The following is a 26,515-nucleotide window of genomic DNA, read 5'->3' as shown; positions in this document are numbered from 1 at the left end:
TTCAGAGTCAATAGCTTTATTAGAAAAGATTAATACTAAAACTTTTCAATGACAGAGACAATCAAATTTGTAACAGAAAGTCAGAGATACTTTATTTTCACTTCTAAATCCAAAGGCTAGATAGAGCAGAGTTGTAAAAATGGAATCCCACTTAATCTGATTCACACAAATACTAACGTTTAATCCTGTTTTCAAAGTCCAAGAATGAAAACTTGCAATTAAACACTGAGCAAGCCACATGTTTAGGTAATATTTCTTAAAAAGTCTTAAAGAAAACAATATGATACAGGACCTAAGTTTTCAGTGGCATATATATGCTATTAACACGTGTTCTGAAATCTGGGAGGTCACGTCAGTCCTGAATTAATTTTTAATAAAAAAACAAAACAAAACAGAACAACTAACTGAGCTTTCTACTTTTCTATGCCACTATAGTTTTCTTTCACCTCATTTTAATGTCGATCTTCATGTTATGCCGTTTTCAGGTTTCTTCCAGAAATCTTCGAACAGTTGTCCTACAATGCAAAAGTTGGGGAAAAAGGATAATTAGACAACATGTAAAAGGCAAATTTTTATGACTAAGTGTTGGCCCAGTCACTAACTGCTACTTAACATATGGACACGGAACGTCTGTATTCTTTGTAAGTTATCAAGGCATCAGCGTGGTCTTAAAAGCCCTGTGCCCGCGTGTGCTGGCCTATGCGTGAATGGCTCACACACGTAACACTACACTGCTGTCCTAGAAGAAGAAAGCCATTGACAAACCAACTACTTGGTACTCCCTTTCCGTAGAAATCTTTTATCCCAAGCCACTAGCCCAAAGAATGAATAGTTTATAGGTTTTCAGAACTCATCAAACCTAACTTTTAATAGTTCTTTAAAAACCCAAATTCATTCTACATGATTCATCAACTCCTTGTATTTCACAGATTGAAGGTGTCTGTCTCTGCCATCCACTGCTGCTTGAAACGTCTCAGCCAGTGACTATTCCTAGGGATCTATGGCTGCCTGCAGATTCTCCTACACCGTAGGAAATATTAAACACATACCTCTTAAAGACTTGAGAATTGCATTGAGTGTAACAAGGCGAATAATGTGAAGTGTTTATTGTATTTAAAATTCTTTAAAGATATCTAATTCTGGGCACCACTGCATCCCTACATACAGTTGAAAAAAAATTCCATTCTGTTAACATTTGATTGATAAGTTTTCACGCAATACACAAAAAACCCCTCTGTGCGTCTTGTAAAGAACAAAAAAGATACACAACAGTTAAGCGTAAAGATCACAGGCAATAGCATTCAAACATGGATGTGGGTAGAGAAAGGAGTACCTGGCATGAGTACCTGCTTAGTTTGACTGAATCCTTGATTTTTAATTTGGCTTTTCATGGGCCGCTCACAACACCAACGCTGTGTGAGGTATGGTAGTCAGCTGCAATAATTCATAAACCCTACACTTCCATCAATCCAATGCTACTGGCTCTCGAGTTACAGAACAAACTGCATTAGAATGCAAGGCAATAAAGCAAAAAACTAGAAACATCCTTGACAAAGAAATACTAGCAGTTTAATTAAAACAAAGTAGTCCAACATGTGCCTCAGAAATATTTAAGTTGTTAAAGCATATGTCTCTGCCAATGTACCAACACAAGATGGACTTAATACCAAAAAGAAAAAAAAACAGTTCAACCTTTTTATTAAAAAAAAGAAAAAAAAAAGAAATGACAGCAAAATCCCTAAAAAAAAGGATAATTAACTTTTCAATGGCGACTACATTACAAACGTGGGCAGTAATTTCCAAAGAGGCACACTAATGGGGGCACGAGTCTGCTACAAAATAGCTGAGACAAAACAATGTACCTCAAAATGTTTTGCAGGACTACACTGTCTTTTCCTTCAGAAGATGCTTTTGTATGTCTTCTTACTCGGCTTAGCTCCGTCTTCGTCTGTGCATACTTACGCTGCACTGCCAAACAGTAACAAAAAGCCCTAATCAAAGTGAGAAACAATACACTTACCTCTGTCTGATCTGAGGTCTTATCAGATCAGTTTTAATTGGACTGAGTGTCACCTTCAGATTTAATGTCTTCACTGGTCCCATTGACCTCATTCTTAGTATCACTTTCCTTTGATTCAGTGTTTGTGTCTTCACTCTGTTTTTCTCGACTACTGGACTTCACACTACTTTTTTTATCATCAGATCCCCTCTTTTCTGCCATAAAAGAAGACATTGATCGTGGATTTTAAAGTAAAATACAATACACATATGACATTTTGAAAAGCGAAACAATTGAGAGATGAAAAGACAATTATTTTCCACACACTGCAAGTAACACAGTTTGGCGAATCTATCAAAGGGATAAAAATCGGGGAGCACCATACGGGGGAATTAAGAGAGAGCAAAAGGTAAAAGAGAATGCAAATTCTCTCAAACTGGTGAGAATCTACTAAGTACGGGCAACTCCAAATCACTGCAGGATCTAAGATGTAAGTAAATTTCATCTGGGGCGAGGAACATCAAAAGGCAATGGGAAGGGTATGAACGGTAGCACACAAGAACTGTGTTCACACAAAGTGAGTTACTGAGGTAAAAAGTAAAAACAGTTCAACATTTAATAGGCCTGTTTCTCCAACTGTAGATTTGGTAATGCAACAGACTACTTACATATGTATCAATCTGAACACCTAAGAGGAACAAGCCCAATGAAAGAAAGTGGACCTTAGATCTCAATCCAAGCACTGCGCTTTGCTAAGAAAGTGCTTTGCTAAGAAAAGTAATATAGATGCCACCTCAGAGTTGTTTTTCCAAAAGGAGAAATTAAAATTCAACTCAGCTGCGCATGAAGAACGAAAAAAGTATCTCAACTTTTTCTCCTACTGTTTTCCTCGTAATGGTGAAACCTCAGACTAGGGGCAGAAAGTGGGATGTGGAGCAAGAATATTCCAGCTTTTTTAGTTCCAAGTATTGCCTAACAAAAGATTTCTACAGAAAATGCTAACACAAACTACAAGCTTCCTGGAAAAATTGTTTTTCCCCTTAAAACTAAGTTAAGAACTGGTCTAGCAGAGTAGTCCATAAGACAGAAAGACGTTTTAAGAGAAGCACAACCTTTACAGATTCTGGACAAAGTTGTTAAGACACAACTACAAGTAACTAGGAGAGGGATGGTAATGCAAACAAAATATGGTGGTGGCAGGGGGCGCTCATTCAAAGAATGGAAGAACTGAAGATCTTATGTGAAGGAGCAGATTCAGTCCATAAGACTTGCAAAATGCACACGAAGCAATGTCCAAGTAGCTGATGGCAGGACTTGCTCCATGTCTGTCCATCGACTCAGGAGAACTGAGCCAGTACAGTGTGCTCTAACTGACCTTGTGGGCAAGTCCTCCCTTTGTGCCTTATGGGCTTCTCCGGTGCACGGGTAGCTTCAATGAGGAAGAGTCGTCTTGTTGCCCCGTAGAGGACTAGTAGTCAGTCCAATAATCTTATCTTCTGCCCTATGTAGATATGGTAGATCTTAATAGTCCTAAGGACATCCACAAAGTGTGGTGGATTTCAGGGCTATGGATTAAAGAAGGAAACTCTCTGACAAAGAGAGAACCTTAAATTGGTTGGTGTTAAGAAATATAGGTCTGTGTAAGAAACCACTTTTCACTGTGGCGTTCAAGTACTTCCAATCACAGCACCTGGAGTAGTGACCTTCCGCTTACTCATGTGCCATTATCAAGTGCTGTTCCTGCTCAGAATTCAGGCCTTTGGTCATCTGTATACCTAGGCGTGCCTCAATGGCTACATGGCATTTTCAAAAGCCAGTAAATCGTATCGCTTTTAAAAGAGATCCCCAAGTTCAAGACAAATCTATAATGCATTCCCAATCTTTCAAGGTGAACCTGATGCAGAACTTTCTCCAAATCAAGTCTTCCCTCCTTCCTCCGTGAAAATCTGTCCATAATCCAAACAATGTAGCTTATTCTACTTAAGCAAAGGTTTTTATTAAATTCTATGATGTCACCATTATAATTAAGATTCTATTACAGCTATGCAATTCAGGACATCTTTTTGCTCCATCCAGAAATTACACAAACATGTCTGTTTGAAAGCAAGCCAGTTGCATCTATTGCTCATTTCTGATCCCAGACAGTTCTGAAGGCTAGCTATTGTCCCTGGGCATCAATCCAACTATTTTAAGCGACACAAAGGGAATATAGCAAAGAGCTTTAGTTCTCAAAGAGAAGTGATTAATTTGATCTCTGACGCCCATAATCTGGCTCTGGAGACTGGACCCCTCACCCAAAAAACACATTTACAAAGTCTTGCAAAAAAGGTTGGGTGAAACTTTCTAAACTAATGTAAAATCAGTTGATAACCCTTTGTAGCAACTGCCTATTGAATCACAGAAGTAATTTCTGGACTTAAATGACACATAATAAAGCTCGTGACAGCAAGTTTAAAAAACTGTCGTTTCCTATTTAACATTTGCTCCAGGTGGTAGAAAAAACAACATATGTAAATATTTTTAAAAGAAAAGGGATACTTATTTCAGGAAAAATGAAAGCGTAAGACCAAAAATATATGTCCATTGTTTGTGTGCTGGCATTTCTCTAACTCAGTTTAACAAAAACCTGAGTCTGGCCCAAAAAACAAAAAAAACCCAACACAACAACAAAAAAAAAACCACACACAAAACAAAAACCATAGAATAGTTCCATAAAAGAAAGTAAGAAACGAGTATCACACAAAAGTCCAGTTTAACAAACTCAAACACAGCAGCACGTATGTCGGGTGATCTAACACGGACACCAATAGGCAGGACAGGATGGAAAAAGCAGAGCCAAGAAAATTAGAAACAGGCCCTTGCTCTCATTCCTAAAAACCATGCAAAGCGGAACAGCCCATTCAAGACAAAATGAAAGATGCTTAAAAGATCTAAAGAAAATACAGAAGGGAGACCCTGATTTTCAAAGAATGATCTTTCAGTTAAGACTAAGCTAAACAATGAGAATATCCATGTGAAAACATGCCAAAGACAAAATGAGAAAGTCCATTAACAGAGCAGTGACAGTGCACTCCAGCCACCAGAATGCCACAGAAAACCAAAGGGAAAGGTAGAAAGGAAAGAGCGTGTTGTTTCAATAGAAAACACAGTGAAGACGTATGTAAGATACTCAACTTCTGCAAACTTAGAAGTTAATTACGGAGGTAAATGAAGGCTGCACATGAGGACCAATGCAAAATAGCACACTTACTCTGCAAGACATATTATGGAACACGCAGCAGATAAAAAAAATGTTGCCAATAACCAAGCTAATAAATTCTACAGCCTTATAATCCTGAAGAGTAATGCGATACTTGGAAGAATTGAGACGATAAACCTCAGGTTAACAACTGAAGGATGTGGTTTTGGCATGTTCTAAGAAAACACCAGGTCAACTGTCACTGTCACAAGTCAGAGCAGGAGGGGAAAATAATGCCTGCCTCCTACTGAATGGTGTTGGTTCTAAGTAAAAAAGAAGATAGCTTGAAATGGAACTCTGCCTATCTCCAAAGAAATGTGAGTGCAGAGAAAGGAGTGTTAAAATAATCTAATTAATGAATTAAATCTTTAATTAATGAATTAAATTCTCACATAAACTAACCTTTCTCCTTGGATTTTCTATCTTGTTCTCTGTCCCGACTTTTGCTCCTGTGCTTATAGGACTTTCGATCCCGGCTTTTTGATCTTCTTCGATCCCGACTACGAGATCTATGTTTTCTTTCTGATCGATCATGGCTTCTGCTTCTTCGTCGATCTCTGCTTCTTCACAATTTGAAATAAAAGGAAAGCAACTTCAGCTGACATGACAATGAGAAAAACCTTGCAAAAATTATGTACTGTTTAATAATTAACAAGATTAAGCAAAACTTAGCCTTAAAAGGCAAATGAATAGAATCCACTACTAAAACATATGTACAGTAGAAATCTTAAGAAGTTACTGAAAATCTAACTTCAACTTTTCAAATAGTGCTAAGATAATTATCATGGTCTTTAAGACTCCTCTTCAATCGTTAACTCTAAAATAATAAAACCGATTTCATTTTTTTTGTGTTTTTAAAGAATCAGTTACATAACACTTTATTTCTTTTTAACTTTTTATGTTATTTTATTTTATTTTTGAGAGAGAAAGAGTGTGAGTGGTTGAGGGGCAGAGAAAGAGGGAGACACAGAATCTGAAGTAGGCTCCAGGCTCTGAGCTGTCAGCACAGAGCCCAATACAGGGCTCAAACTCATGAGCCGTGCCATCATGACCTGAGCCAAAGTCAGATGCTTAACCAACTGAGCCACCCACCGGCCCCTAATTTTTGTTTATTTTAGAGGGAGAAAGAATCCCAAACAGGCTCCACAATGTCAGTGCAAAGCCCGACGTGGAGCTTGAACTTACAAACTGTAAGATCATGCTGTGAACTGAAATCAAGAGTTGGGCACTTAACTGACTAAACCACCCAGGCATCCCAGTTAGGTAACACTTTAGTTCTTGTATTAAGCGTGGTGTCCTCCAAAGTAAATGTACGTAATTTTACCCAAAATAACTTATAATTTAAATGTCTTCTTAGAATCAGTGAGAAGAGAAACAAAGAGACCACCCAGTTGCATGGACTTCCTAGTAAGAGCACATCAAACCTCCTTAGACAGGTGAAATAGCAAAGAAGTTGCCTTGAAGATGGAGTGGCTAACTGACTCTACTCTCATAATCTATTCTAGTCTTTGACAGTACTTGAGAGCTTCCCAAGGACCAAGGAAATAACATTAGTAATCACTACTGTTTATTGCACACTCGCTCTATGCTGGGCACAGTCTTGTGTGCTCTATGTACCTGCTTCGCCTTCTTTCTCTACTTCGTGATCTTTTGTGGTCCCGAGACCTGCTGCATCTTCGGTCTGAGGTTCGGCTTGAATGCCGACTTCTTGAACGACTTCGTTTTCTTCTTTCTCTGTCTCTAGCCCTTTCTTTCTCTCTTTCTTCCTCTTCTCTCCGTCTTTTCCTTTCTCTTTCCTCTCTTTCTCTTTCCCGTTCTTTTTCTCTTTCTTCCCGTTCTTGCTTCTCCTTTTTTAAACGCTCATCACGATCAGGTTCTTCAGTTCTTTTTCTTAACTTTTCCTAAAAGAAATCAAGTTCAATTTTTATAAACACCCTTAAAGACTCTGTCAAACAAGGGCTGACGTGTAAAACATGTGTAAATCAACTTATGGAATCTGATGTCCTAAAAGAAAATGTAGAAATTCTGACACCATGTTTGTATGCAAGATAATGTTACTTGACAAAGTCCTCAGGGATAGGCTTTCTCCCAAATTCCTGGCACGAAAGAGTGAAGGAATTAAAATGCTTTGATAGTATTCAGTAATAGCAAAATTTTATAGGGATTATTAGTTTCAAATAATACACATCAACAAAATATCCACAAGAGGCTTATGTCTCTATGTGATCAATTTTTAGCCACACTGAAGTACAGTACTAGCTGTGGCTAAAGTGCATGCTTGAAAGCTTACTTTTAATTCTTCAACAGTAGCTTTAATTTTGGCATATCCCATGTGCTGCTTTCCCATCAAATGGTCATCTACCCGGGACTGGGCATCTCCGACTATCAAAAAGGCTCCACACACTTCACAAACTTCCATTTGTTTTTCTTGGGCAGCAAAACTTTCAATCGTCTGAAATGACAAATCAGTTACTATAAAGAATATCTGAGTGAGAACAAACAAATCCAAAATATATACTTAAAATTTAGAACAGAGTTCTAATTTTGTGCATTTCTCCAAAGCCATTAATACTGAGTACCGACTGGCCAACTTTTAGAGCAGGGAACAAGGCAACAGCAACCAACTTTCCATTATCATTAAGGAAGTGTGGAGACCCCGTCCCTCAACAGTAACTAGTCAATTACCCACACCACCTTGAAAATGGTTAACTACCTCTCAGAAAGCTACCTATTTTAGTCTGAATTCCTTTCTTAGGTTCAACAGGCTAAAGGTGTGGCCTCCATATTAAAAGTATTTTTAAAGGGGGCTTCTGGGTAGCTCAGTCAGTTAAGCATCTGACTTTGGCTCAGGTTATGATCTCATGGTTCCTAAGTTTGAGCTCCATCATCAGGTGAGCAGGAGCCCCACCTCTCTCTCTCTGCCCCTCCCTCACTTGCACCCTCTCTAAATAAATAAATAAACTAAAAAAAGTATTTTGGTGGTGGGGGGGGCGGTTTCCTGAGCTCAGCAGGTTAAGCATCCAACTCTTGATTTCGGCTCAGGTCATGATCTTACGGTTCAATGGGATCAAGCCCCACATCAATGGGACTTGGGATTCCCTCCCTCCCCCGCTCCCAATCTCTCTCTCAAAATAAACAAACATTTAAAAAATACAAATAGGGGCGCCTGGGTGGCTCAGTCGGTTAAGATTCTGAATTAGCTCAGGTCCTTATCTCCTAACAGCTCGGAGCCTGGAGCCTACTTCAAATTCTGTGTCTCCCTCTCTCTCTGCCCCTCCCCCACTCATGCTGGCTCTCTCAAAAATGAATGATGTTAAAAAAAATTTTAATAAAATATATATGTGTATTTTTTCAAGAGGCACCTAATCGGCTCAGTCAGCAGAGCATGCAACCCTTGACCTTGGGGCCATGAATTCAAGCCCATGCTAGGCACAGAGCTATGTAAAAAAAAATTTTCCAAAATGCTTAGGGAACTGAACTCACCGAGCATAATCTGTACATATCCTATTCAATATATGGGAACCAATGACCAATTATTTTCTACCATCGACACCCAAAACAGGTATATCACATTCTCTAATATAAAAAAGTAGAAGATACTTTGAGTACACTAATTTTGAGCTAAGGTAAATATATATGGAGTAATTAGGGATGCCTGGGTGGCTTAGTCAGTTAAGTGTCCAACTTCAGCTCAGGTCATGATCTTGCAGTTCGTGGGTTCGTGCCCCAGGTCGGGCTCCGTGCTGACAGCTCAGAGCTTGGAGCCTGCTTCAGACTCTGTGTCTCCCTCTCTCTCTCTGCCCCTCCCCAACTCCTGCTCTCTCTCAAAATTAAATAAAAACATACATATATACATATACATACACACATACACATATACACATATACATACACACACACACACACACACACACACACACACACACAGTAATTTATTGGAACAAGAAAGCAAAGAAAGCAAAACCCAGGCCCAAATGAGTAGTCCTAAGGCATGGGCTGGCATGCCAGTACCTAGAGGCTTGTTTTTGTAAATAAAAGTTTTATTGGAACACAGCCACGTCAATTTGTTTATATGCTGTCCAAAGTCGCTTTCATAAAATAAAAGCGGAGCTTGGTAGCTGCCAGGGATCTTCTGGCCTGCAAACCTGAAGTATTTACTGTGTGGCCTTTTAAGATACAGTTTGCGAACTCCTGATTTAGGACATTAGAAAATTGTCTACAAAGATTCTCAAGTAGCAACAGGTCATAGTAATTCACAGTGAAGAGCCTGGATAAATCAAAATGAGGTTGCTACTCACCGAGGTCGTGGATCTAAGCAACTCTCTCTCTTCTTTTAACTGTTCAACTAATTTCATCATTCCCTGGGCTTCTTCTACTTTTCCTTCAGATCCTAATTCTTCAATCTAAGAGGGATTTAAAAAAAAAAATGCAGTCAAGACTTCTTTCTAACCAAACTACCTAAGTATTTTTCTGTTCTTTCCCAAGTTTCATTAGCATTTAGTGGTTGTTTTGGGTCTTTTGTCTAATTTTTTTATTGAAGCCTCTTTGGGTTAAATTTATCCTTTTGATTTTTTACAGCATTAGTAAAGTGTATTTGACATGCAATAAACTGCATATTTTTAAGGTGTACAATCTAGTAAGTTTTGACAACCATGAAACTAACACCATCATCTACATAATGAACACATCCATCACCCTAAATTTGCTTTGTAGCACCTCCTCCCCAGGCAGCCACTGATCTGTTTTCTGTCACTACAGACTACTTTGCATTTTTTAGGATTTTATGTAAATGGAATTATGTACTTCTTATTCCTTTTTTTGGGCTGGCTTCTTTCACTCAGCCTAATTATCTTAAGATTCACCCACTGTTACATTCATTTTTATTACTGAGCCATATTCCACTGCATGGATGCACCACAGCATTTATCCATTTGTCTACTGATAGACATTTGAGCAGTTTCCAGTTTAAGGGTTTTTGCCAATTACAAACAAAGCTGCTATTATACAACCCTGTGTAAACATATGCTTTCATTTCTCTTGGGTTAATATCTAGGACTGGAATGACTCATGACGCGTCTTAACTTTTTAAGAAACCTCCTCTTTCCAAAGTGGCTATACCATTTTTAGCTCCGACCAGCAGTGTATGATAGTTCCAGTTTGCCCACATCTTCATTAACACTTGGTATGGCCAGTCGTCTTAGCTTTAGCCATTCTAACAGAAGAATGAACAGTAAATGTCTCATTGTGGTTTTAATTTGTATTTATCTAATGACTTCGAGCATCTTTACATGTATGTATTTGCCATCCCTTTATCTTCTTTGGTTAAGGACTATTCCAAGGATTTTCTGTTATTCATGTATACAATTCTCACCTGCTGCAGGAGTACATCAATTTTATCTGTTAGAACCTGAATTTTTTCTTCATTTTTGCCTGTTGGACCAGCTGCCTATTGAAAAGAAAATAAATGTATTATCAGTAAGTAAAACACAGGAATATTCAAGCTCTCACATACCATACAGAACACTTGCATTCATCCGTTAAAATACTGAATCACAAGGATAACTCAATTACCTTCAAATAGTCAATTACATATTTTATCAGTTACTAATAATTAGAAGAAAAATCTTAATGATTAGCAAAATCAGTACTACTAATAAAGACTGAAAAAACTGAATGCCTTTTAAGTTTATGTCATTCTAAAAGAACACAAATTAATGAACCTGAACACAAGTTTCAATACTACAGAGGCCTCTGGGTCTCCAGAGAAAAGGGACATGTTACAAAGACTAACAAATTAATTTCATACTCACCCCAGAAGACTGCTGGTTTTGAGATAATGCCAAACGAGCATGGCCTCGTCTAATTCTACGCTCTACTTCTGCAAGTAAGCTCTGCAGGTATCGCAAAAAATCTCTCTCATAGCCAACTTTCATAAAACGAGAACTCTTCTCATACCTGATAAGAATAAACAAGCGTTACTTTCTTTTCACATCTTTATCCATTAAAACTCACATATTCTATCTTAACTATTTTTGTTAATGTTTATTTTTGAAGAGAGAGAGCATGAGTGGGGAGGGGCAGAGAAAGAGAGACAGAGAGAGAGAAAGAGAGACAGACACACACACACACACACACACACACACACACACACAGAATCTGAAGCAGGCTCCAGGCTCTGAGCTGTCAGCACAGAGCCCACAGCAGGGATCGAACTCACGAGCCATGAGATCATGACACCCGACCAACTGAGCCACCCAGGCACCCCTTAACTAATCTTATACACTGCTGTATTTACTCTGAAGGGTAAATCAAGTGTTTAAGAAAATTTCTAGTCCCTCAGCTTGGTAAAAGGAAAGTAGTACTTAGCATTTTGTCTGGTTAAGAGCACAGATAAGGCAAATCTAGGTGCTTCGACAGCTCTACAGCTCTACCACAATACTGGACCTGTGACCCTCGCCCCAGGATAAGTCTCATTTATAAAATCAGGGATGTTAAGGGGCACCTGGGTGGCTCGGTAGTTTAAGCGTCCCACTCTTGATTTCAGCTCAGGTCATGATTCCAGGATCATGAGACAGAACCCTGCCCTGGGCTCTATGCTGAGCATGGAACCTGCTTGGGATTCTCTCCTTCTCTCTCTGCCCCTCCCCACCTCATGTGCACACACACCTTCTCTCCCTCTCTCTCTCAGAATAAATATAAAAAAAAAAAAATCAGGGCTCTTAAAAAAAAAGATCAGGGTTTATTAGTATTTAAGCATATAGTATGCACTCATGTGGTGGCTAACAGTATCATTTTTGAAGCTATGACTTTCTACCATCCCACCTATTGAATAGAACCCCAACAAGACATTCATTTTATACTAATTGCAATTATTTCTTTAATCCTTATCCCCTTTAAACCAAATAACTGACCAAGGGGAAAGGACCTCAAAAGACAACTTACTGTTTCCGAAGATTTTCATCATGAATTTTCTCACATGGACCTGAAAAAAAATGAGAAATGTAATGTATAAATTATTGGGGATGTTAACCTTTTCTCTTGCCAAAACAAAAGAAATTTCTTTAAAAAAAGATCCATTTGATCACTGAGTAGTCTGTACACACCTAAATTGGGCCTAATGAATCACAAAGCAATGTGCCCAAAGTAAACACATAAAAATTGTTCCCATTAATCTTCAAGATCAGTATAACGGAGAGCAACTATACTGTAAGAAGAAAGAAGAGGGAATGCATGGAAAGAGAAATCATTCCTACTGCCACCCAAGAAAAAAACTGTAATGAGGGCCAACCTGCTGATCTTTTACTAATTTGGGGCATCTGCAAACAAAGCCAAAGAGTACAAGAATACTGACCTAGTCCCACCCCCACCTACCTCCAGAAGGCAACCGATTTTAACCACATCAACTACGCCTTCCGGAATTTATTTCCATATTTCTAAACAATTTTGCCTTTTCCTGGTTGATCTTAGACATCAAAATTTTAGGTTCAATAAACACTTTATATTTTGACTATACAAGTACTATTACTTGCTGAGTCCAACAAAAGGAGCATTATGAGGACTTATGATATACTTCGTACTTTCGCTGGAATTCTTTTCATTTGCTTAATTTTCTGTATCTCCAAATTCTTCTCACTTTAATTCAGCTACAGAAAGTCCCTCAATACTAATTTCTCTCAAGATTCCAAATCTATCAGATAATCAGCTTCAATTTCATCCCTGAGCTTTCTGTTCTGTTTCAATCCAGCTGCGTATTTTCTAAACTCACTGATAAGAGTTGTCATCCTGAGAGGTTCCTTTTCTGGTCTGCACTGGATGCAGTTTACTGGATCTCTTGTTTTTCTCCTTGGTCTTACACTCATGTGTCGGTGGAATTTCCAGAGAAAAGAATCATGGGAGATAAATTTGCTGAGATCTTGCATATCTGAAAATGTCTTTTTTTCACCTGCAGGCTTTGATGTTTGGCTATATAGCTAACCCAGCAAAAAATATATTTTCACTCAGAATCCTGAGGGTGTTTCTCCAAAGTCTTCAAGCGTCCAGTGCTGTTACTGACAAATCTGAGGCCATTCGGATTCATAATCTTGTGTGCTCCTGGCCCACCCCCACCATTCTGAAATTTCAGTGGTGTGCCTCGGGATGGATCTTTTTTCATCCAGTGTGCTGAGCATTTAAAGGACACGCTCAATCAAGAGACTAACGTCCTTCAGTATTGTAGAATTTTTAATTTGCTCTCTTCTGCTTTCTCTAGAATTTCTAATTAGTGTTGGACTGATACAATTTTGTCAAATTTTAGTATTTTCTGTGAGATCACCCAACATTCCAGCAAATTTCTTTGACTTTATTCTCAAACCTTTATAGTGATTTTATTCAGATTTCTCCAGTCCTAATTTCCAAGAGTTCTTTTGGTTTTTCAAAAGGTCCCTTTTTATATAGCATCCTATTTCTGATGTCCTCTCTTATTTCTCTGAAGATACTAAATTTAGTTATGACTTTTAATATTTTAGAGTGCCTGGCTGGCTCAGTTGGTAGAGCATACAACTCAGGGTCATGAGTTCAAGCCCCACGTTGGCCACAGAGCTTACTTTAAAAAAAAAAAAAAAAAAAGACTTTTAATACCTTTTCTTCTCCTTCCCCCCTTATCTCTAATTTCACTAAACTTTTTCCCCCCTCTTATTGGTTTTGGTTAATCTTTTGTTTTGAAAGTTTTCTTCAAAGGCCTAACTTGGATTCCTTGGCTGGAAAAACACTTCCAAAATCTAACTGGAAGTTCGTATGCACAGGCAGGGTTTATCAACAAATGGGCTTTACCACAGGAAAATAAGGCAGCAAAATTCTTTTAGGAGATTCCCCAAGGGTCAGTACCTGTAGATCACTTCTCTGGAACTGTTCACTTTCTCTAAAGACTCCTCTTCTCTTCTGCCTGAGGAAAAACATCTGGCTGTATCCTTCTAGGAACAGGGCAGAGGAAGGGAATGGGAAAACCCCACTAGTAAGAATATAGACTTAACTCTCTTATAAGTCTCATTTTTACTCACGACTGCCCTGTGCTATGTCTGGAATCCCAATATCTAGGTTTGTCCAGTCCTAATGTGCTTCTGATGAGCTGGGGCAAGCATCGTGCTTAATGAATTAACTTCTCTTTTACGTTTCTAAAATGATACTAATTATGTACCATTCTTGGGAGAAGTCACTCAACTGGGGTTTTTTTTTTTTTTTGCAATCTGTGGTTCAGATGAACTACAATCTCAGTGGTCCAATTTCTCCAGAAAATAACCCCCTAGTATCTCCAGGTTGTGGGAGTAGAAGTCGAATCACCAGATGCACAGGTCTTACGAGTCTCTCCAGGGACATTTGGCAATGCCTTTTTAGTTGGAGATGTTTTTGGTTGTCACACTCAAGGGCTACCTGCATCTAGTGGGTAGAGGCCAGGAATGCTACTAAACGTCTTACGATACACAAGACAGCCCCCCCTAAAACAAAATCATCCAGCTCAAAATGTCAAATGTCAAGGTTGAGAGACCATGAACTAGACTAATTTTTAATTTTCAGCCCCATGACTATGTTCTAGGGTACGTGGTGCCTCCAAATCCTGAGCCTGTCCAAGGTTCTGCTGATCACTCACTCACTTCCTTTTAATATTCCCTTCGGCAGACTTTTAGGGTACAGGGTTTCTCTGTTGAGTTTGCTGCTACTATTCCATCCACTTGTCATCTTCCAAAAATTTGTTGACATCTCTAATGTTATCTCTTCTTCTGTTTATACCTTTTTTGTTTTTAAATTTTCATTTTAGTGGAGAGATTTGGGAAGGAGTGGAAATAGACATGTATGTTCATGTAAGCTACCGTGTTTAACTAGACTGGCATTTATTAATATAAAGTCTAAGCCAAGAAAGAAGTTATTTTATCAACAAACCTTATTTAAGAGAAAAGTTTTCAGAATTTATAAAGTACAAGTTTTTATTTTAAATCATAATTTGATATAAGTTACATAGAAAATTCACTTACCAAGATCAGAACGAGTGTTTGTGAACAATTCCGCGGGACAAAAACCACAGAGATAATATTTACAAACCTAGTGAAGAAAAACAAAGGTACTTAAATTTTTTAAGTTGTTCGGTTTTAAAACTATATTGGAAAAGGGTACGAAATAACTATTTTCTCATTTTTTAACCTTCATCTTTCAACCAAATAAGTATAAGAACAGGTTCGTTTGTTAAGCCATATTAGTTTTTAAATTCATGACTTTCCAACTCCCAGATTTCACTAAAAAATGTCAGGATGGACGAAGAGTCACCAGAATTTCCTACTACCTACCTTTTTTTGTTTAATGTTTATTTATTCTTGAGAGAGAGAGAGAGAGAGAGAGAGAGAGAGAGAGAGAAGGGAGGAGGGGGCCGAAAGAGAGGGAAACACAGAATCCGAAGCTGGCTCCAGGCTCTGAGCTGTCAGCAAGAGCCCGACACGGAGCTCAAACCCCTGAACCAGGAGATCATGACCTGAGCCAAAGTCGGATGCTTAGCCGACTCAGCCATCCAGGTGCCCCTCCTACTATCTACTTTTAATCACCACTCTCCTCACAAAGCAACAAATATGGGAAAGATATCCACAAGGGAAAATTTTAACTTTATTGAAAACAAAAAAAACCCCTACACTGTTATCATCGTTCTAACTCTGTTAAAGACCAGAACCAATTTACAGATTAGAATTTGGAAATCACTGTCTAAATTACAAATAACATTCATATAAAGCAATCTGGGTGGGTATTTTCCTTTAAGAGATCCTGTAACAAGCCCTGAAACGCCCTGGATATTTTCACACACGAGCACTTCACTAAGCGACTCCTCATGGGCTCCTACAGTATAAGCAAAGACTATTAACACGAAACTGACTTTTAATTCTCTCCATTAGTACTTACTCTTAACTCCTTCAGATATATTCCAAGACTGCCCTAGCTGATTATTTAATTGTACACACTGCAAACCAAAAGCTAAAAACTGTTAAGCAAAATTCCAAAATATCTCCTTCTTTCTTATACTACTTCATTGTTATTAGGTAATCAATGTGCAACACTGAAAGGTATGAAAAGAAAAGGTCTGTTAAATTTAAGAGAATTCTTTGTAAATACATAGGACTGGATGTTAAATTTGAAATCGAGGGGTGCCTGGCTGGCTCAGTCAGAACAGCATCTGACTCAGTCTCGGCTGTGAGTTGGAGCCCCACGTTGAGTATACAGATTACTTAAATAAAACTTTAAAAATCAATCAATTGGGGCACCTAGGTCGCTCAAATCAGTTAAGTGTCCAACTTCAGCTCAGGTCACCATCTCACGGTTTATGCGCATCGGGGTCTGTGCTGATAGAGCGGAGCCAGCTTCTGTCTCCCACTCTCTGCCCTTGTCCCCACTGCTCTCACTCACTCTCGAAATAAATAAAAATAAACCTAAACACACACACACACACACACACACACAAACACACACACACACACACACACACAAACACAAAAGGAATAAACAGCTCTATGGTCCCTCTCCTGACTCTAAAATACAAGCAAACATAAACTTTTTTCTAGACAGGAAATCATACAATTCTTTTTGGTAATGAAATATCAATATAGTACTTACTGAATCTTAGTTGTAATATTTTTCACTGAAATCAAAAGGACCCAGATCTGACTTTGGGCTTTACCTGTGGCTTACCTTTTCTGTAAAACTGGTGATTACTACTAAGCTTCAACGTTTGTCATAAACTGATATATGTTGTTTTTTAAAACTAAAATATTTCTAGCTTACCATAAACCCTAAGTTTCATTTATACAAATAAGACTTTCTCAAAAATAGTAGATTCTTGGGTGCCTGGTCAGTGGAGCATGTGACTCCTGATCTTGAGACCATGAGTTCAGGCCCCACATTAAAAAGAAATTAAAAATAATAAATAAATGTAGATTCTAAGTGGCCAAAACTCTAAGTCTAAATGTTCTATGAGACATAGAAGTTTTTACATAAAACTTCAATAAAGTATTTTCAATTAAATAAACACATCCTCAAATCTAATTAAGTACTGCATGGGATTTTAATTTAAAGTGGCAGTTAGAGGGCCCTAAAGAAATTGGATCCCAAAGATTACAGGTGGGCATTTTTGAAATATGTCCACATTCAAGTGGAGATCAAAGAAGCCCAACAGAAGGAACTCCGGACAGTGAATTTGGATTGAACAAAAAAGTTCTTTTTCTAAGTTTTTTTTGAAGATAATGATTCTGACTTTGGAGGAACTATGGTGATTGGCAGTGGAAGGAATCACATGTAAAATTCATTAAATAAAAACTTATTGAGGGGTGCCTGGATGGCTCAGTCGGTTAAGCGTCCAACTTTAGCTCAGGTCATGATCTCATGGTTCGTGAGTTCAAGCACCATGTGGGCTCTGTGTTGACAGCTCAGAACCTGGAGCCTGCTTCAGATTCTATCTCCTTCTCTCTCTACCCCTTCCCCACTCGTACTCTTAAAAATAAATGAACATTAAAAAACAAAACAAAAAAACCAGGGCGCCTGGGTGGCTCAGTCGGTTAAGCGCCTGACTTCAGCTCAGGTCATGATCTCACAGTCTGTGGGTTCCAGCCCCACGTCAGGCTCTGTGCTGACAGCTCGGAGCCTGGAACCTGCTTCAGATTCCGTGTCTCCCTCTCTCCCTGCCTCTCTCCTTCTCATGCTCTGGCTCTGTCTCTCTCAAAAATAAACAAACAAACAAAAAAACCTTATTGACTTTAAAGTTAAGTTAAATAAATAAGCAAGTAAGCAAACAAATAAATAAAGTGCCATTCAGGGGCACCTGGCTGGCTCAGTCGATCTGTGGAACATGTGACTCTTAATCTCAGGGTTTTGAGTTTGAGCCCCACATTGAGTGTGAAGACTACCTAAAGGAATTTTTTTTAAAAACCCTTAAAAACTAAAGTCAAAGGGGCATCTCAGTGGGTTAAGCAACCACCTTTGGTTCAGGTCATGATCTCATGGTTTGTGAGTTTAAGCCCCACATTGGGCTCTCTGCTCTCAGCATGGAGTCCACTTCAGATCCTCTGTCCCTCTCTCTGTCTCTCTCAAAAAATAAACAAAGTGGCATTTAATTTTAGATGACATTTTAATTTTAAAAAGTAGAAAGTGACACTTCAATAATAATTTAAGACTATGTGCTAAAAACAATGCTAGAAATCCAAGAATGAATTAAGACCTACTCTTCAGGAAGATCAGTCTCATAGAAGACCGTCAAAAACAAAATATAGAGTGTACTAGAATATACATGCAACACCAGACACAGAAGTGAATTTAGTCAGGACTGTCAGGTCATCACAGGTGGTGAAGCTTGAACTGGTTCTTAAGTTCAGAAGGAGAAAGACTGTAAGGCATTCTAGGCATAAGGAAAACAATATGTGAAAAAAGATTATGATAGTATGAAATGGGGAAGTGTAAACAGGTATGCTTGGAGAGACAACACAGTGCGGAGCTTGAATCTTGGCTCACACTTATCCATTGTGAACTATAGACTAACTCTTGGTTTCCTCATCTAAAAAAAGTAGACAACACTGTTTCATAGCGAAATTATAATATTTAAATTATATGTTTGTTACATGAGGAGAGGGGACAAATTAGTCTGATTTTTACCATACTGTTTTTTTTTTAATGGTTTTAGACACTATGGACACCAAGTAAGACATGCCTACCAGTGGGCTAACCAGGTGCTACCTAGAATTTAGTCCAATCACCCCATTTAAGAGATCAACCACATGACCTGCCCTAAAAGCACCTCGCTATTTACAAAATCCAGATTAGAAGCCACTTTCCTGGGGTGCCTGGGTGGCTCAGTCAGTTGAGCGGCCGACTTCGGCTCAGGTCATGATCTCGCGGTCCGTGGGTTCGAGCCCCGCGTCGGGCTCTGGGCTGACAGCTCGGAGCCTGGAGCCTGTTTCGGATTCTGTGTCGCCCTCTCTCTGACCCTCCCCCATTCATGCTCTGTCTCTCCCTGTCTCAAAAATAAACGTTAAAAAAAAAATTTTTTTTTTTTAAAAAGAAGCCACTTTCCTAATCCAGTTCTATGTGCTCTTTTCCACTCTTCAATTCTCCTTAAGATACCGCTGTAACATGACTGGTACATCAAAATATGTTACTCTAGGGGAACCTGGGTGGCTCAGTTGGTTAAGCATCCATCCACAAGACTCTTGATTTCGGCTCTGGTCATGACTTCATGATAGCATGGAGCCTGCTTGGGATTTTCTCTCTCTACTCCTCCCTCCTCGCTCACGGGCTTGCACGCGCTCTTGGCTCTCTCAAAATAAATACACTTAAAAAAATGTTATTCTACCCATTAAACTCTAGCTACTTAGACTGCTTCTTTTCTTTTCCAGGAAGAGAGTGAGAGCACACACAAGTGGGGGAGAGAAGTGGGGGAGAGGGGTACAGAGGGAGAAAGAATCTCAAGCAGGCTCCAAGCAGAGCGCAGAGACTGCTTGGGATTCTCTCTCCCTCTCTGCCCCTCCACTGCTCTCTCTCTCTAATAAAGAAAAAAAAGTTGGACCCTCAACTGACTGAGCCACTCAGATGCCTCCAGACTGGTTCTTTTAAACTCTCCCCAGGGACTAAGGATCTTTAACTAAAAATACTAACAGTCTTTTATTCAGCAAATGTTTACTAAATGTGCATCATGGAGCTAACAATCTGATAACCAAAGGTGGGACAGGGAGGCACCAAGGGAGTGGGGTGACCAGGATTCTTGTGATTTATCTTCTTGATAAATCTAAGGCAACACCACTGACCAGAAGAGTTCAATCTCAATAGCATCCTTTAGTGAATTCATTAGCAGTCAAGAGAAAGCAGAAATAATAATCAATCTTGGAAATCTGACTAGAAAATCTGAAACGCAAATTCCCATATTAAACAAAGTCAAATTGTCAAAAATTAAAACAATATCTGGCATTAGATACAGTGCTGTGACAAGGATACTCCAAACATACTAGAGGGCTGTGGGACAATTTGGCAGCGTCCATCAAAATGTAAAACGTGCGTTTACTTTAGCCATGACCTTTCTAGGAACCCATCCTACAAGTGACTCAGCTATATGTACTAGAATGTTCTCTGCAGCTTAGTAATGGGAAAAGAATTAGACATAATCTACATACCCACCAGAGAACAAAAAGTTAAAAATTAAGGTAGATTTTTTTCTTAAAGATTTTATTTTTAAGTAATCTCTACACCCAATGTGGGGCTTGAACTCACAACCCTGAGATCAAGAGTCACATGCTCTACCAACTGAGCCAGCCAGGTGCCCCAATTAAGGTAGATTTTTATGTACGAACAAGGAAAGATGCCACAATGGAAACTAAAACTGTTAAATATATAATTAATTATATATTACATATTATTACGTTAAGCTACCTGTAACTTTCACTTACATATGTACACGTCTATAAACATAATTACGTGTTATGTAATATTACATTAAGCTATCTGTAACTTTCACTTACATATGTGTATACATCTGTAAATTATCAGGAAAGGCACAGAAACATACACACCAATTTTTCAAGTTTTTCAGAGGGATTTGGCAATGGGGAGGGGAGGCAAGGACAGGCTTTCACTATTTCTAAGTTAAATTTTAATTTTTTACAGCAAGCATGTTTACTTTGGTAAAAAATAATTTTAATGGTGCTAAGTTCAGAGGGAAAACTTGAAATAATAAAATCAACTCCCAATTATTAATGGAATCAGTATTTAAATGAGATTATTTAGTATAAAGAACACTTACACATGTTAGGAAACTGAAGTATAAATATCTAACTCAAACTATGCTAAGACTTACACCTTAACAAAAACAGTCCTATTTTTTTTAGCATTCACTTCTTCAAGGCACAATCAATTCTGGTCATTTATTTAGACCACTTCTAATCACAAAAGTATGTTAAGAATACCTTATTTTTTGTCTTTCTATACCCACTTGAATCAAACAATATTAATTCTCCCTTGAGCTAATCAAATATTTTCAATGCTGTCTGCATTATTTTTGTTAAACTGCTTTCCCCAAGTCAGTTGAATCCCTAGTTGTTTCTCACCCCAACAGGCCATCTAGTTATAATTTACAGACAGTGAAGCCTTCAAATCATTAAAGCACATGTAAATGTCTTTACAGGGGCGTGTGGGTGGCTCAGGTGGTTAAGTGGCCGGTCTCTTGGTTTCCCCTCAGGTCATGAACTCACCATTCTTGGGATCCAGCAAGGACAGCATGGAGCCTGCTTAGAATTCGCTTTCTCCCTCTCTTTCTGACCCTCCCTCATTTGTGTGTGTGTTTCCTCTCAAAATAAAAATAAACTTTAAATGTCTTTACAGACACCTACAAACATAGGTCTCCAGCTAAAATCCTATGAATGTCTTAAAAGAGTTTCTTTGGTATTGTAAGTTATTAACAGCCTTGGACACATCTTTGGTTCCACGAGATAACAAGTTCCATTTTATAAGCAAATTCTAAAGAGAATGAATTTATTCAATTTCTATTTCTGGTCATCTAAATACTGGCATTTAAAATTCATCATGTTGGCAACAGTCAATCTGATATTCCATCTACTGCTTAAAGCCTTTGTTCCCCAATGTAATTCAGTCCCAACTTTTAACAAGGCTTACAAAAATCATTCAAAACCAGATTTCTGCCCATCTATCCACATCCCCTTCTCCAACAAAAGCAACAAGGCCTCCAGCACTATTCACAATTTCTCAAGCCTAAGATCTTCTCCAGCTCCTAGTAACAGGTCTTCTCTCCCACTCCCTGAGGCTAATTCCCAGTATTTAAGAGCCACTTTTAGATGCCTTTCCCAACCACCCCAGTCTAGGTTATTAGATGCCCCTCTGATGTGTGCTTTTCAAGACGCTATATGTGTTCTATTGTGGCACTTACCACATGTTACAAAAGCACATTTACTCTTTTATATCTGTCACCAGACTGATGGTTCTCTCAGGCCAAGTGCCCTATCTCTACTATTACGGTTCTGTTCTATATTTTTGTTGAATAAATGAAAACAGAAAATATGCCCAGCTTACACCTAAGAAATGAGAAAATTAAACATATTTCATAAAACAATGAAGCACTATTATTACTAACTTAAGCTGTCTCCCCCTGTGAAATCAATTCTAATGATACATACGCACATTTTCCCTGAAGCAATCAAACAAATATTAAAGAAATACCTAACATTTTTAGTGTGATAACAGTAGTGTGGTTATGTTCTCTTGAAGTCCTTACATTGTAGAGATATATAATGATGTCTTTAAAGCTTAAATGAGAGAACTGCTTCAAAATAAAAGGCGGAGAATATAGCAACTATAATACTGCCAATAATAAACGCATTAATGTGGCATTGGGCATAGGTACACAATTTATTATAGTATTTACTTCTGTATATGTTTTGGGAAACTGCAAACAACAGTTATGTACATACACAACACATAGACTGCTGCCAATTTGGAGAAGCCCAACACTTATGTACAGGAAGACAGGAAATGCCTGCATTTCTGACAAAACGAACACTTTGTAACTGAACGAAAACTATCCAGTAAAATGCTTACATTAGATGTCATGAGCTATAATGACTAATTTTTGTTGTCAAAGTTCACAGGTAAACATGTGGACAGGATTGTTTTTCTTTTTCAAACAGCTTTCAGTGTCAACGACAGTATCTGTTAACATTCTGAAGATTTTAGAAAAGAACATTTAGTTCAACTCCCTCCATAAATTATTAAACCCCCACTGAGCAGGAGGCACACTTGAATTTGATAAATGATGAAAGAAATCTCACTTTTTTTTGAGAGTATGCGTGTGCACAAGTGGGGGGGAGGGGGAGAGGGAGGGAGAAGGGGAGAAAGACACTCTCAAGCAGGCTCCTCGCAGGCCTCAATGCGGGGCTCCAACTCACAAACTGTGAGATCATGACCTGAGTCAAAGTCGACACTTAACTGAGTGAGCCACCCAGGCGCCCCAAGAAATCTCATTTTAGAGTTAAGCCAACAGTTAAATATTTCACTTCCGTATTGAGATCTACAATGTAAAAACCTCAATTTGAACTACAAAGTTCCTGTTATATCATATAAGAGATACTGAAAACTCTAGACCAAACCTTAACACATCCCCTACAATCTGAGCTATTCAGATAATTAGAAAGGTATTAACGCCTTCTCTGACAAACACTGAAATCTTCCCATGTGGACACCCACTGAAAGATGCTCACACTAGGCAGTTAAAATCGTATGCTTTCCTCATTACTGCAGTTGTTTAGAATTAACAGAACTGCTTAATGCAAAAATACTAATAACCTCAAGGAAATGTAAAATATTAATAAGCGAGGTAGCAGGATTATGAATGAATCCTTGGAATGGTATTAAAGCTGATTTGACTGTAGCTGAAAACTACTTTCAGACCCAGAGGTAACAACAAAGAAGGTGGAAATGCCTGTAAAACTCCAGTAAAGCACTTTCCAAGATTCAATCAGGATAGTGGTTACATAGACACCATAACAAAGGAAAGGTTGATAATTTGCATCACAGATATGCATCCTTCACTTAAAAAGGAGCTTCAAGTGCTACTAAGTCACAATTAAAAACCCAGGACTAATCAAGTGGGTCAGGAAGCTACTGTAGTTCACAAGCTTCAGAATGCATAAGGCCATTTAAAGAAAATCCAGATTTCCAAGGTTTTCCCTCAGGGCTACAAAATCAGTATCTCTCCAGGGTGAGGTACAGAAATCTGCATTTAAAACAAATTCCACAGGTCAGTCAGATACAGACATCCAACAACTATTTTTTTAACCACTAAGGTAAAGTTTCTATTTCAGTTGTTAAACAAAAGGACCCCACCCAGATGAAACAGCTTTTCCCATCTAGTGCAAATGTAGCAAAGAAAAATTTCCAGATAGAATGGGAATGTAAAAATATTTTGAAATATCAGGTTGCAGTATCCTGAAACCTGGGGTTGTCCATTTTCACAGGATTTTACCACTAACAACCAACAGCATAAGAATATGCAAATGACCCGGAAGTGATGCCACGAGCTTCCAGAGCTTTATTATACCCCAGAGTAATTGAGTCTTATTTAGAAGAGGCCATGTGCTTTGTTCCAGGTCAACACCAACATTCTCCCAGCAGACATAAATCTGAAATACCAGTAATTGGCTTTTCAAATCCCTTGATCGAGAATAAAGTGCAACCTGTCATTAAAGGCATAAATACCTTGGTGACAAGCACTAAGAGTTTAAATCAACAAGAAGCACTAAAAGTGAAAGATCATAGCTGAGATGACAAAACCTAAGTGGCTATTCTGAGAGCCTCATTGCTAACTAAAAGCAATGCTCAATAAAATACAACAGGAAAACAAAGTTTCTTCACAACACGTGTTCAAAACCAAGGAGGCGTAGACATTAGACTGCTCTAGTTGCTGAGCAGGCAATCAAAAGCAATTTTCTCTTTAATCCAAAATAATGTCCAAAATGTCCTATTTGCACATCAGCTAAATTGTAATTTTGTTTTGTTTTGCAAAGCAAGATAAAAGATTCCCAAGTAGTAAAGAAAAAATGACTTCACTGTGACAAACAGATGCCTAGAAAGAGGTTCAAAACAATCCACAAAGTTACTCAGCTTCCTATTTTAACATGCAGAGAAAAAACCCAAATATAAGAATGAACGAAAGAAAGAAAGAAAGAAAGAAAGAAAGAAAGAAAGAAAAGCTTTTAAAAAGCTTCACCTCTGCTAAATTCAATGACAGATGCATGAATTTGACCCCACACAATAAATTCTACTGTAACACTTCCTATTACTTTGGAATCAGGCAACACCTCAATACATCTTTAGCCACTTATTTTTTAAGATCCTGAAAGGATTCACCTAGCACCAACTTGTTTTCCTGCATCACAAAAAAGAAATTTTACTAAAGCCTACATTAAAAAAAAAAAAAGAGTAAGCAACTTTTTAAAACAGCTTAATTGTTCAACTACACTTCATATTTTGACTAGCAACCGCCTTTAAATTACCACGTTGTTTGGTTATAACCGCGAGCTAAGTAAAATTAAAATCTACACCTGCTCTTCAGGTTAAGACCCAACATAAAACATTACACTGCATGTTCAAAACACTTGAAATAGACTGGTTATCTGCAGAGAGTCAGTTTCATAGAATCGTGGAAAGTGAACACAACTACAAAGATTAGGTTCAGTTTCGCCACTTGCCAAGAGACCTTGGGTAACCTCTCAAGACTCACCTGTGAAAATGGGATTATAATATTTACCCTTACTCATAAGGTTAAAATGACCAAATGAGTTTTTATTCAAGCATAATTAACAGTGTTTTATTAGGTTCAGGTGTACAATATAATGATTCAACAATTCTGTTTCTCAGGGCTCATCAAGATACGTGTACTCGTATCAAGTGAGTTTTACGTGAAAGAAAAAATCTTGACAACCATCTACATGAAGGGCTTACTAAAACGTACTGCTATCAAACAGTATCTGTTTATCATCATGGTAAACCCTACCAAGTTATGACCTCTTAAAATTTTATTTCCTCATATAAGCGTCGAAATTGAACTATTACTAAAGTAATAGAGTGCCACGGTTTTTACCACTAATCCTGGCCAGAAATTTCAGTCTAAATACGACGCTCAACCCAAATAACGGAAGAATGTGCCCTTTTCCCTATCTTATAATGAGGTGAAAACTCCGGAGCCTCTAGATGTAATAAAATCCTTTCCCGCGTTTCCCTGCCTCACTAAGGTGCTCTTCAATTCTGCCAAGGGCCCTTTTCGACTTCCTAGGTACTAAAACAACAACAACAAAAACAAATCATCCTTCATCCCCAGACCCGGGCGGGCTCCTCCCTCCCGCCACAGACTCACTCGTCCCTGGCGCGGCCCGCGCCCCAAATCGCGCCGCGGGCCGGACCGGCCCCGGCCCGCGCCGCTCCCCTCCCCCACGGCACCCGGGCACAGACCCAAGGCCCGCGGGACTTACGCTCTCGTGGTCCCACCGCACGTTGCTGCGCTTCTCGTCCGGGGCGAGGTTTCGGTCCCGGCCCATTAACTCATCCAACAACTGCGCGGCCGAAATCATGGTGCTTTTCTCGGGCGGCTGCTCCCACCAGCCCTGGCACCCGCTAAAGAAAACGCCGGCGACACAGTCGCCAATCCCTTCGGCCTGCTTGCAGGCCGAAAAGCCTCCTCTAAAGAGGAGCCGATAAGACAAAATGGCCGCCGCGCGGCCGCCCTC

The 26,515-nt window shown here is 38.8% G+C and overlaps 1 protein-coding gene across 10 annotated transcripts; it reads right to left on the bottom strand.

The window, feature by feature from the left end:
• LUC7L3 (LUC7 like 3 pre-mRNA splicing factor) lies at positions 1 to 26,515 on the bottom strand. 10 transcript variants are annotated; one of them, XM_053892181.1, is made up of 13 exons: positions 26,261 to 26,515; positions 15,242 to 15,308; positions 12,180 to 12,219; positions 11,048 to 11,192; positions 10,609 to 10,683; positions 9,536 to 9,640; positions 7,528 to 7,689; positions 6,855 to 7,138; positions 5,640 to 5,800; positions 2,074 to 2,214; positions 1,863 to 1,968; positions 1,347 to 1,412; positions 1 to 515 (listed from the first exon to the last, which is right to left on the bottom strand). In XM_053892181.1, the coding sequence occupies exons 1-12, from the start codon at positions 26,357 to 26,359 to the stop codon at positions 1,388 to 1,390; spliced, it is 1,410 nt and encodes a 469-aa protein (XP_053748156.1). In that variant the 5' UTR covers positions 26,360 to 26,515; the 3' UTR covers positions 1 to 515; positions 1,347 to 1,387. The 10 variants fall into 10 exon arrangements, 7 of the variants coding, with proteins under 7 accessions (XP_053748156.1, XP_053748155.1, XP_019271309.1 ...); XR_002071671.1 differs by having other exon boundaries at positions 1,347 to 1,968; positions 26,261 to 26,514; XR_008418561.1 differs by lacking the exon at positions 2,074 to 2,214 and adding an exon at positions 3,375 to 3,500 and having other exon boundaries at positions 1 to 1,412; positions 26,261 to 26,513.

This window comes from Panthera pardus, unplaced genomic scaffold (genome assembly GCF_024362965.1).
Source record: "Panthera pardus isolate Hobbes unplaced genomic scaffold, ASM2436296v1 HiC_scaffold_3, whole genome shotgun sequence".
NCBI classification, from domain to species: Eukaryota; Metazoa; Chordata; class Mammalia; order Carnivora; family Felidae; genus Panthera; species Panthera pardus.
This window is presented reverse-complemented; position numbering and strand designations above follow the sequence as displayed.